Source organism: Schistocerca gregaria, chromosome 6 (assembly GCF_023897955.1).
Source record: "Schistocerca gregaria isolate iqSchGreg1 chromosome 6, iqSchGreg1.2, whole genome shotgun sequence".
Classification (NCBI taxonomy): Eukaryota; Metazoa; Arthropoda; class Insecta; order Orthoptera; family Acrididae; genus Schistocerca; species Schistocerca gregaria.
In genome coordinates, this window is record NC_064925.1 from 273,184,676 (window position 1) to 273,198,070 (window position 13,395).

Sequence of the window (13,395 nt, forward strand, 5' to 3'; positions counted from 1 at the left end):
GACTATCAGATCTTGACATGCAAGTCGTTTTAGATGTAAATTCTAAGCAGATTATCAGAACTGCTAAATCTGAGTACAGGAGAGTATTCAATCAACCAAAAATTGAATGTTTTAGAAAACTGCTCAAAGATATGAACTGGAAAGATGTTTATAGTGCTCATGACATGAATGAAAAATATAACACATTCACGAACAATGTCAGTACCATGTTTGAAAACTGTTTTCCTCTAAAAGTTACTCGAATTAAACAGAAGTCTATAAAAAAGCCATGGATCACACAAGGAATAAAGATTTCCTGTAAGACAGGAAGGAAAATGTATCTGTCGACCAAGGATAGCTCCAATGCTGATGATTTAGCTAAACACAAGGAATACTGTAAAATATTAAAAAAATTAAGTCAGACATCTGAACAAATGCACTATGAGAAGAAGATAGCAATGTTAGGGAACAAAATAAAAACAATATGGGATATAGTGAAGAGGAGACTGGTAGAACCAAAAAGGAACAGGAGCGAATAGCACTAAGGGTAGATGACACATTAGTAACCGTTGGGCATAGTGTGGCAAATCTATTTAACAAGTACTTTATATCTGTTACTGATAAAATGGGATTGTCAGGATCAGTAAATAATGCCCTTGAATATCTGATACTAACCATTACTAATAGCTTCAGGTACATGAATATGTCACTCACTTCACCAAAAGAAATAACTTCCATAATAAAATCTTTAAAAACAAAGCATTCTAGTGGTTACGATGAAATATCAACAAAGTTAATTAAGGCATGTTCTTGTGAGTTTAGTACAATTCTAAGTTACTTGTATAACCAGTCAATTATAACTGGGACATTTCCTGACTGGCTGAAACATGCAAATGTTAAGCCTCTATTCAAGAAAGGGGATAAAGAGATGCCATCAAACTACAGACCGATTTCACTTTTGCCAGCCTTCTCAAAAATTTTAGAAAAAGTAATGTACATGCAGCTTCTCAACCATCTGACCACAAATAACATATTATCAAAAACACAGTTTGGATTTCTGAAGGGTTCTGATATCGAAAAGGCTATTTACACCTACAGTGAAAATGTACTTAATTCATTAAATAACAAGTTAGAAGTAGCAGGTATTTTCTGTGATTTGTCATAGGCATTAGATTGTGTAATCCACAACATTCTTTTACATAAATTAGAATTCTATGGTGTTACGGGCAGTGCTGCAAAATGGTTCAAGTCATACCTCGCTAACAGGAAACAAAGGGTGTCAGTGCAAGGGACTAGTGAATTAAGTCATCAGTCTTAATCAGAATGGGAAGAAATTACATGTGGTGTCCCACAAGGATCCATCTTAGGGCCATTGCTTTTTCTTGTGTACAGTAATGATCTCTCATCAGTTACACTGCCAGAAGCAGTGTTCATTTTGTTTGCAGATGACACAAGTATTGCAATAAATAGTATGTAGAGTGTAGCTCTAGAAAGATCTGCTAATGATATTTTCATGGATATTAATACATGGTTTAAAGCCAACTCACTGACATTAAACTTCAAAAAGACTCACTATATGGAATTCAGAACCTGTAAGAGGTTTCCACCCAGCATATGCATAAAGTACGAAGAAGGGCAGATAGAAGAGGTTGACAGTCTTAAATTCCTGGAATTACAACTTGATAATAAATTCAGTTGGGAGGAGCATACCACAGAACTGCAGAAATGCCTTAACAAATCTGTATTTCCAATTCGAGTGTTAGCAGACATAGGTGACATAAAAGTGAAAAAGCTTGCATACTTTGCCTACTTTCATTCCATAATGTCATATGGTATAATATTTTGGGGTAACTCTTAAAGTAAAAAAAAAGTTTTCAGAGTCCAAAAGCGTGTAATACGTATTATTTGTGGAGTAAGCTCACGGACGTCTTGTAGAAACCTCTTCAAAGAACTGGGTATACTAACTATTGCCTCTCAGTATATTTACTCCTTAATGAAATTTGTCGTAAATAATATATCTCTTTTTTCCAACAAACAGCTCAGTTCATACATACAATACCAGGAACAAAAATGATCTGCACAATGACTTAAAAGCACTTACTTTAGTTCAAAAAGGGATCCACTACTCAGGAACACTCATCTTCAATAATTTGCCAGCAAACATAAAAAATTTAGTTACAAATAAAGATCAGTTTAAAAGGAGCCTGAAAGACATACTAGTGGCCAACTCCTTCTACTCCATTGACGAATTTTTTAATAGAAACAAATGATGTGTTGTATATATTCATACTATTAGTACGTCGAACAGATGTGCAGAACTATAGACCTATATCTCTAACGTCGATCAGTTGTAGAATTTTGGAACACGTATTATGTTCGAGTATAATGTCTTTTCTGGAGACTAGAAATCTACTCTGTAGGAATCAGCATGGGTTTCGAAAAAGACGATCGTGTGAAACCCAGCTCGCGCTATTCGTCCACGAGACTCAGAGGGCCTTAGACACGGGTTCACAGGTAGATGCCGTGTTTCTTGACTTCCGCAAGGCGTTTGACACAGTTCCACACAGTCGTTTAATGAACAAAGTAAGAGCATACGGACTATCAGATCAATTGTGTGATTGGATTGAGGAGTTCCTAGATAACGGAACGCAGCACGTCATTCTCAATGGAGAGAAGTCTTACGAAGTAAGAGTGATTTCAGGTGTGCCGCAGGGGAGTGTCATAGGACCGTTGCTATTCACAATATACATAAATGACCTGGTGGATGACATCGGAAGTTCACTGAGGCTTTTTGCAGATGATGCTGTGGTGTATCGAGAGGTTGCAACAATGGAAAATTGTACTGAAATGCAGGAGGATCTGCAGCGAATTGACGCATGGTGCACGGAATGGCAATTGAATCTCAATGTAGCGAAGTGTAATGTGATGCGAATACATAGAAAGATAGGTCCCTTATCATTTAGCTACAAAATAGCAGGTCAGCAACTGGAAGCAGTTAATTCCATAAATTATCTGGGAGTACGCATTAGGAGTGATTTAAAATGGAATGATCATATGAAGTTGATCGTCGGTAAAGCAGATGCCAGACTGAGATTCATTGGAAGAATCCTAAGGAAATGCAATCCGACAACAAAGGAAGTAGGTTACAGTACGCTTGTTCGCCCAATGCTTGAATACTGCTCAGCAGTGTGGGATCCGCACCAGGTAGGGTTGATAGAAGAGATAGAGAAGATCCAACGGAGAGCAGCGCGCTTCGTTACAGGATCATTTAGTAATTGCGAAAGCGTTACGGAGATGATAGATAAACTCCAGTGGAAGACTCTGCAGGAGAGACGCTCAGTAGCTCGGTATGGGCTTTTGTTAAAGTTTCGAGAACATACCTTCACCGAAGAGTCAAGCAGTATATTGCTCCCTCCTACGTATATCTCGCGAAGAGACCATGAGGATAAAATCAGAGAGATTAGAGCTCACACAGAAGCATACCGACAATCCTTCTTTCCACGTACAATACGAGACTGGAATAGAAGGGAGAACCGATAGAGGTACTCAGGGTACCCTCCGCCACACACCGTCAGGTGGCCTGCGGAGTACAGATGTAGATGTAGATGTAGATTGTTATTTCAGTGACATGTTCCACATCCACGAGGATCTCCTCAACACGGATCTATGGAACGAAAAACTAATCTAATCCATAACCAAAGACTGGGATGTTGCACAGGTCACACTAATATTCAGGCCCATATCGTTAATGTAGATATGCAGCATGATTTTTTAACATACATTGTGTTCAAACATTACAAATTACCTCAAAGAAAACTACTGTCACACAGTCAACGTGGGTTTAGAAAACATTGTTCCTGTGAAACCCAACTAGTTCCTTATTCACATTAAGTGTTGAGCGCTATTGACAAGGGATTTCAGATCGATTCCATATTTCTGGACTTTCGGAAGGCTTTTGATACTGTTCCACACAAGCAGCTTGTAGTGAAATTGCGTGCTTATGGAATATTGTCTCAGCTGTGTGACTGGATTTGTGATTTCCTGTCAGATATGTCACAGTTCGTAGTAATTGACGGAAAGTCATTGAGTAAAACAGAAGTGATTTCTGGCATTCCCAAAGGTAGTGTTATAGGCTCTTTGCTGTTCCTTATCTATATAAATGATTTGGGAGACAATCTGAGCAGCCGTCTTAGGTTGTTTGCAGATGACACTGTCATTTATCGACTAATAAAGTCATCAGAAGAACAAAACAAATTAGAAAAGATATCTGAATAGTGTGAAAATTGGCAGTTGACCCTATATAATGAAAAGTGTGAGGTCATCCACATGAGTGCTAAAAGGAATTAAACTAAAAGCCGTAAATTCAATTAAATACCTAGGTGTTGCAATTACGAACAACTTGAATTTGAAGGAACACACAGAAAATGTTGTGGGGAAGGCTAACCAAAGACTGCGTTTTATTGGCAGGAGGCTTAGAAAATGTAACAAATCTACAAAGGAGACTATGTTTGTCCGTCCTCTTTTAGAATACTGCTGCAAGGTGTGGGGTCCTTACCAGATAGGACTGATGGAGTACATCGAAAAAGAAGGGCAACACATTTTGTATTATCGCGAAATATGGGAGAGAGTGTCACACATGGGCTGGTCATCATTAAGAGAGAGGCGTGTTTTGTTGCGACAGGATCTTCCAATCACCATCTTTCTCCTCCGAATGCGTAAATATTTTGTTGACTCCGACCTACATAGGGAGAAACGATCACAACGATAAAATTAGGGAAATCGGAGCTTGTACGGGAAGATATAGGTGTTCGTTCTTTCTGTGCACTATACGAGATTGGAATAAATAGAGAATTGTGAATGTGGTTTGATGAACCCTCTGCCAGGCACTTAAATGTGATTTGCAGAGTATCCATGTAGATTATTAGCAAACCCGGCACTGCTTCACAATTGCTAAAAGTTTATGGGAATTGGACAGAAGTCCTAATTTCGTTCTGCCCCTATCTTTGTCCATCCCCTCCTGCTTCCCCCATTCTGTCTATCCTCCCCTCCTCCTCCCCTCTCTCTGTCTGTTTCCTCCTCCCCCCTCTCTGTCCATTTCCTCCTCCCCTCTCTCTCTCTGTCTGTCTCCTCTCCCGCCCTCTCTCTGGCCTTGGACCTTGTTTATTGTTGTTGCAACGAAACCTTGATTGGGGGTTGAAGTCATATAAAGTGAATGGGAATATGGTTGGTATCAGTGGGACATGGAATATAAGAGAAACTTTACCAGCTGGTGGATTTTTAGCTTCAGTGACAGTATTTTTTCATAATTTTAATTTGTGAATAGGTAGAAGTACAACATTTTGGACAATTCACATTCCATAGTAGTATTCTAATCATAAGCTGAATAACCTGTGAAAATTACTTTCCTTTTTTCTGTTAAAACAACTGTGAGCAAGAAAACATATCACACTTTTGGTGCTTTGAAACTGCAATATAAAGAGGAAGAATATATTTGAGAAAAACAGTTTTGCTAATCATGCCCTGCTATCCTAGGGAAAACTGACTGTGAGAAAGTAAATGAAACCACACGTTTTCACAGCACAGCACAATGCAGTGCAGAATTTTCTTTCTCACTGTCCGTTTTAACAGAAAACCTACAAATTGTTATTAAAAATATAGGCTATATCGCTATGAATTTTTTAGAACTTCATGAAAAAAATGGAAGTAAAGTGGTCAAACACTGTTCAAGATTTTTGCTAACAGTGTATCCTTATTATTCAGGGTGTTCCAACAAGGAACCAATTCGTCGTTCATTACAGGCACACTATGAAAGAAAGAAACACAATGCAATACTGGATAGTGGAAGGTTCAGAGTTTTATGTTCGCACAGACACTGTACCATACACTCAACATGAGCATGATGCATTGCTTGAGGAACATCAGAATGGTAGTCCATTTCATTCCACACTTTGAATCAACAGATCCCTGTTTATTGAATGAACAGCTTCAATAATTCGATTTTCCAGCTCTTGAAGACTAGCTGCCGTAAGTGGGATTAAGACCCTGTGTTTCATGTACACCCACAGAAAAAAAAAATCATAAGGTGTGAGCACTGGTGACCTGACAGCCCAAAAGCAATGAACCATATCTTGTTGTACACTTCTCCCAAACCACTATTATGTGATGAAGATGGTGTTAAGATAACGCCACACCTCAAAGTGAAACCATGATAGGGTGCTTTCATGCATAAAAATGGAATACTGAAATCTCCGTGGTAGTGGCAGAATTAGTCGTTTCCTCACGTCCAGGTATTACATTCCTGTCATAGTTTCCTCCACAAAAAAAGAAAGGCCAATAAACTTTGTGAATAAAAAGGCTTAAAACACATTCAGTTTCGGTGAGTCTCCTTGATAATTGTTGACGACACCAGGATTTTGTGATGCCCCCAAATCCTTACATTATAGCAGTTTACTTTATACATTCGATGAAGTATCGATTTGTCCAAAAAGGTGAAGTATTCAGAAAAAGTGTCCTCTACCATATACCGGAAAATTGAAATGTGGAATACGTACCTTCTGTTATGGTTACTGGGATTCAGTAACTGCAACTTGTTAGGCTTCATATGCAGGCGTTGTTTCGGAACACACCATGCTTTTATCCGAGGAAGTTGAAGTTCCAGGCCTGCCCATCTTGTGTACTTGCGGGAGCTCCATTTGAACGCATCTCAGATACACTCAAAATTTTCATCAGGTGCGTGTAGCTGACCAGTTCTCTTTCCTTTGCATGTGCAAGGGGCTTCCAATAATTCTGTATACAAGTCATAAATCTGTTTGTGGAGATGCAACTTCTTGCTGAAGCAGTGACGGAATGCACGCTGCACTTGAACACTGTATTAACTTTGTGCAAATTCCAAAACACAAAGGATTTCTCTTGTGATGTAGTTGCCATTTTGCTACAAACAGCAGCACAGCTGTGTCAACCCTCAGAATCTTCCTCTCTACAGTGAAATGCACAATGCATTTTTATCTTCTGTCTCAGGATTTCTATAATAACGTTTCCCCTTTATATATTGCATATATATTTAAAAAATATATAGCTCATATCCATCCAAACATTTATTAGAGAATCGTGAAAAATTTGAATTAACCAGTCAAGAACTTTGCGATGTGTGCTAAATATGTTTATCCTTCATGTATTACATATGTAAATTTGTATATTAGATATATTTAAAAATATGTTTTCCATGGCCATCCGAGTGTTTGTTTGAGTGATATGCAAAAATTTCATATAAATTGGTCAAGAACTTTTTGAGAGTTTTGATAAACAACTTGATTTTGTATAAGTGTAGACCGTAACAAGTCACACTTCTTAAAAATTGTATAGTGTGATTGCTTATAGCAATTTTTATTTTCAATTGAGACTACGATACTTCAAAAACAGGCTTGTCAGATACCTCGTACTGTGTGGTGGATGTCCACAATGGAATGAACTCTTCCCCCAACCCCTTATTCTGTCACCATGTGTCTGTGTTGCAGTCAGACTTCTGTCCTTTCCTGGGGAGGAAATTTGCAAAACCATGGATTTTACATTTTTCAGTTCTAAGAGGCTGTTTTATGTTGTACAAACTCTTCTCACCTTTTACTGAGAATGTGATGATAGAATACTCAGCTCATTCAGCAGGCTGGTATTGATTGACCAACATTTGATTTGTCTTTCTTTTGTCTCTTTCATTCTTTTACAATTTTTATTAGTTCATATTATTGCTCATTTTGATTAATTTATTGTGATATACGTTTCAAGTTGATGAATGGTAATAATCTGTTCTACAGGAATGTGACCAGTTAGAGACATCCAAATCAGTGTATATTTCAATGAATAAACCTCATCATTATCAAGTGCTGTTGAGAAGATTATCCATTGAAACAAGACTGATTTTCACTGTTTTACGTAGCTGTATTTCAATAAGTATTCAATGTATACACTGGGAAGAGCTTAAAAGTTAAAGAATCTGTTGGCTGTGGATTTTGGAAGAAGTCTTGTTAATAGTTTGCTTAGTCTTATACGCACTTTCTCCAGTTAATCTGTATGCAGCTGTTTTCTGCCTAGTTGGATTTATCTTGCCAAATTGCTCCAGATAGGTGCTTCCAGATATTTAATAATTGTGACTTATTTTACTGTTTGATAATGGTTTGCTTTCAAAATATGGGGTATTAAGGATGGGTTAGGCATTACATTCATTCAACTATTTAAGTATGAGTGCTTTGATTTTAATGTCACATGGCTAAAAGACAACAACAGTAGTTTTGCTGTAGTTGAGTATATGCCGTGAGAAAGATATTGAAAATCATCAGTTGAGGTGAGATTTGTTTAACTTTCTGATGGCGCTGAATGATTTTTAGAAATCAAGTTCTTTGGTTTTTTTGTAACTATTAAAGGAATGACAGGTGAGTGTTTTGAGTTTATCAAGATATTGTTATTGTTATTAGAATAAGAGAAGTTACTTATTCTTGTGTGTGTTTAAATCCTAAAATATTTATTGAGGGGCTGAAATGCACAGACAAAACACTGCAGGGTGTGCTTTTGATATTCTTATGCTACACAATAAACCATTACATACAAACATTCTGCATACCACAGAAGGCTTCTGTTTCAAACTGCTGCTATACGTAAGTTAAGTAGGTGTAGCATGGTTTTTTCCCTGTACTCTAAATACGGGAGCATGCTTTTCCAGTACCTGCATCACTTCAAGCAGATTTCCCACTGCTATACAGTATTTTACGAAGGGGAGTATTTCTAAGAATGGCGACCTTGGCACTTAGTTAAGTACAAAAATCACCATGAAACTTACCTTAGTCATTAGGTTGTCAAGAGAGCTTTTCAAAACCAAGCACAATTGTAATATATTGATACAGTATTATTGTGGTCTAATTTCAGGTCTGAATATGCATGCAACTATTTTGGCCTATATGTTTACCCTAGTGGAGATGGGGCGGATCACTGTGCCCCTTGGAAATTCACCAGATAATGTGCTTGTTGTTCAGGAGTTTGTTGCAAGTCTTCTTCGTGCAGCATTCCCACACCTAATGGATAATCAAATAAAGATAACTGTGCAGGGGCTTTTTAACCTTGATCAAGACATACCAGCATTCAAAGAACATCTGAGAGACTTCCTTGTACAAATTAGGGTAAGTATTATGCTAATTATTTCCAATAATAAATGCACGCACAATATTATGTGCTTTGCTTGACGAAAATTGAATGTATAAAGCTTATTGTTCGTGGGGGAAAAAGTTACACCTTACCAGCTTGCAATGAGATAAGTGTTAAGAAATTCATGTTATAATTGTATAAGATTTTCTTTGCTTTTCAAACATTGCCATGTAAGATTTTTGAGATCTTACTTTTGTCTTTTATCTGTAGCTATTGAGTACATAAGGCCAAGTCATGTTCGTTTCCATTTTGCTCGGTACACAGAAGTATTTCTATCCAGTTCTGCAAAAGTACTATTAGTTTTCTGTGTGTTAGTGTTATTTTTTAGTGGTATCTGAAACAAATTTCTGTTTTTGTTCTTGTTGATTTGTCATTATTTTATCATCCACAGTCTTTACCAGTTCAACTGTTATCAGAGTAATTCCTACAAATGTAACTACTACTGCCTAGCATAGCAGTGACTCAACCTGCTAACATTGGTTTAAGTAACGTATGTTGTATTACTTCATTGCTGTAGCTTCTTCTTACCGTCTCTTCTTATGAACTGATATCTGTTCATGGTACTGGGATATCTAAAATGTGAAAACATGATATGTGACTATAGGTGTCTGCAAGAAGGGGTTCTTCCCCTCCCCCAACCTGCAGCCCAGAAGCTGGATTATAATAGAGTTTTCATTCATTATAGCATTCTCATACACTTCCAGAAGAGAAGTTCTGTAGGATATAATAAGTTTTTTGTGGCATCTGTAACATTTAGTTCTTGCAAAATGACATGCTTTGAAACTGAACAATTAATTTATATAAAAAAATTGCAATTTTACAGTGTTTCCCCACACGCTGGATAAATTTCTGCAGACACGACTCTTTTCTGTGACTTGATCTTGTATTTGGTATTTTTATTACATTGCATCTATAATGAGTAACAAGGAAGAGTAGCAACCTGCCCCACCTTATTTCTCATTATGACATTTATGTGGCCTCAACTCTCTTTTCTTAGCAGTGTACAAATAATGTATGCACATTTCATTAATAGCTGTTTATTACTCAACTAACTCCATAAAGCATGTTTGCTAACTAATAATTTTTCATATTTATTTGCAGGAATACACAGGTGAAGACGATTCAGATTTGTTCCTAGAAGAACGAGAAGCAGCTTTGCTCCAGGCCCAGGAAGAAAAGAGGCGAATTCAGATGTCAGTTCCTGGCATCTTAAATCCTCATGAAATGCCAGAAGAGATGCAGGACTGAAGAAATCTGCAATCTAAGTAGACTGAAGTGTAATACGAGCGAAATATAAACTATCAGTAGATTTAAAAAGAAAACTGATTGTGCTTTTTGGCATTTGATAGGACCAATGGAAAGGGAAAACAGAGGAAACTATTAGTTCAGTCTTCAGTGAAATATTTGAAAAGCTAGGTAATCTGTCAAGTTGCTGATGTTTTGTAAGAAGCTGGCCATTCCATGTATCTCAGCCTTGAAATGGAGGTTATGTAACAAGTTTGCCCATTATATCATTAGCTTCAACAAGCTTTTGCTTTTGGTCAACATCTCATTGTGGCATGAAAAGAAGCTCCTTTGTGGCAATACAAATATTTTTGTATGTAGCGAAACCTCCAAAAATGATAGTCTGTATTTGTAATGTGTATTTATGCACAGTTACATTTATCAGCTTGTCCATCTTTTTGAAGGCCATTGGTTTTACCAGGTTATAAGTCTGAAATGAAAACCATGAACTCTCAACCCATCTCATTTACAGTTAGCACTCAGTGTTGTTTTCCGTTATTTATTTCTCATAAAATTTTCCCAGTAAAACTAAGAGCCAGCGGATTATTTCTTTGGCAGATTTTTATGCTGAAATATCTCAACAACAAATGAGATGATCAGCAAATGACATTTGTTGAGAAAGAATCTTAAGTTGGACTTTAACCATGGATGATTGTAAATGTTGTGAACTTGAAATAATGTGTGGAGGACTAGATTATTGTTTCGTGTTTCTTGTTCATGCTGTATAAATTGCCCTCTGTGAGGAGCAGTGTTGGTGTGTAAACAGTTTCATCTATGGACACTTGTGAATTCAGTGGCTTAGAAACTGTGAAGGTATATAAACATTTGAGTCAGTAACAGTGGTTTGGTATGTGTGCGTGTTCATGATTGCATTCACATGTGAATGGTCTTATTTTGTATAAATGGTTGTATTTTTATTTTGTCTTGTTTTCATTTGTAATTAAGAATGTGTGCTGTTCTCTACAATTCATACACCCTTGTAATGTAGATTTCAGAGGTGATTTTTGAATATGTTTGTTACTTTTGTTCAGTTACCTTATTTCTGAGAGTGGAGAAAATTGCATTTCTGTGACATACAGGCATTTCATTTTTAACATTTTTTAGTGTTACTTTTGTTCCATAGTTATTTAGTTATAATGTTACAGTTAGGTAGCTGAAACTGAAAAAAGAAACCCTAATTCCCATAAATATACTTGAGTACCATGTGTTCACACTGTGCTTAGAGATTAACACTCCAGATATGTTAGGTACTTCTTTGTGTAAAGCTTTAATGAGGATGGTTTGTGTACATTGCAGTTTGTAAATTGTTATGTCAAGACAGTATTTGAAATAATACAAAAGAAATAATATATAGTTCCAACAATCTGTAAATAGGTATGATGTGAAAATGACGCTTTTTTATTTTGTGTTTGCTGTTTCAAGGGTGTTAAAATTTCAGCTTCTCTCCAAGTCATGCGCAAAAGAGAATATAACGCATTGGTTACTGGAAGAATCTATCATATGGAAAAGTTTCCTAGATAGTGTAATTTACTTTTGATGACTGTGTGTGAAGATTGTATGTTGCTGTTGTATAGTGTCCCTGAATGTGTTGATGGATGCAGATTCCTTGTGTAAATCTTTGCTGTTTTTAGAAGGAAAATAATTTTTTTAATCTTTCTTCCTATTTCTTGAAATTCATCTTTTGTTATGTGCTCATGGTAGTTCACTGTTTTAGCAATGGTTGTGAAGGAAGTCTTTAAGTCTGACAGTTTACGAGATTCCTTCATCAACTCTTCATTTGTGAAAGCAACAAGAGTTGCATTTAATGAGCCACACCTGCGTACTTATTTTCGATTATTGACTTTTCTCTCATTTATGCCTTTGATGGATGTTTTAGTGATTAAAATTACTTTGAAAATGTTATCATGAATAGTGATTTTTGGACTAACTTGCTTGGGGTATCAGTTATAGGTTTCATATAGAGAAACCTATCTGGAAGCAAGGAGAGAGAATTTGGACAGCCGTTGATCATATTTGAGCTAATTTCTGATTGTATGTGTACGCCTTAGTGGAAAAAAGAAGGAAAGTAAGGATAGCACACAGAATGCATGAGAAACTGTTGGACAATTTGAGCAGTTGCTTCAGGTAGCCCTTTGCTTCTGTTCTAAGAAGAAAAGGAATGTTCTGCCCATGTTGCCCAGAGTTTGCGGAGTGTAAGCTTGAATTTGTAGGAAGCTCTTTGTGAGAAATAAGTTAATAAAATTATTTTACAGTTAATCACAATTTTTATCCTTAAGCTTAGAACACTGTTTTCCTCTATCAATCTTCCCTTGGTTGCCTGTTTTAATCAAAAGGTTTTTTATAACAAAATACGAGCATCAGAACTGTAGACAGCAATAAATTATTGCTAAGAATTTGTTGTATGCAGCTGAGAGCAGATAACTTAGCTGTGCAGCTTTAGAGGAGGAATTTAATTCTGTGGAGTGTGGCACATTTATACAGGTGTTGAAATCCACTGGAGCAAAAGGAAGTCATTTTGCAGGTGAGTGATGCTAGGCCATTTTTATAGATTACTAGTGAGTCACAGAATTATTTTTATTTCTTTTGTAATAAGTTTGCTGTTTGGACAGTGTGACACTGAGAGTTAAATATTAGATTTAATAAGAATTAATTTTAATATTATACACACCATCCAATGTGTCAGTTAACATCACCTATTCTTTGGTGAAAATATTATGAATATATATTTTTTACAGACATTGTAATGTATGGCTCAATTACACGTACTGGGTGCATTAGTCAGAGAATTGCCAGTATAATTTAAAACCAATCCAAAGCAGGACATAAATATAAAATTCTGATCTTTTGGAACTAAAAGTATATTCTTCACAGAACTGGAGAAAACCAAAGAGGAACTTTCTTGTTAAGCCATTCTGTGCTTTCTTCCTCTATGTTTCAGTGGAA

At 36.6% G+C, this 13,395-nt stretch overlaps 1 protein-coding gene across 2 annotated transcripts in view; it reads left to right on the forward strand.

The window, feature by feature from the left end:
• The window catches only part of LOC126279057 (exportin-1), a 150,205-nt gene extending 137,497 nt beyond the window's left edge, over positions 1–12,708 (forward strand). For both annotated transcript variants that reach the window (XM_049979488.1, XM_049979486.1), the window contains exons 19-20: positions 8,893–9,143; positions 10,270–12,708. In XM_049979488.1, coding sequence (XP_049835445.1) covers positions 8,893–9,143; positions 10,270–10,416 — 398 coding nt within the window. In that variant the 3' untranslated portion in view covers positions 10,417–12,708. The remainder of the gene's footprint in view (positions 1–8,892; positions 9,144–10,269) is intronic.
• The last annotated feature ends 687 nt before the right edge of the window (positions 12,709–13,395 follow it).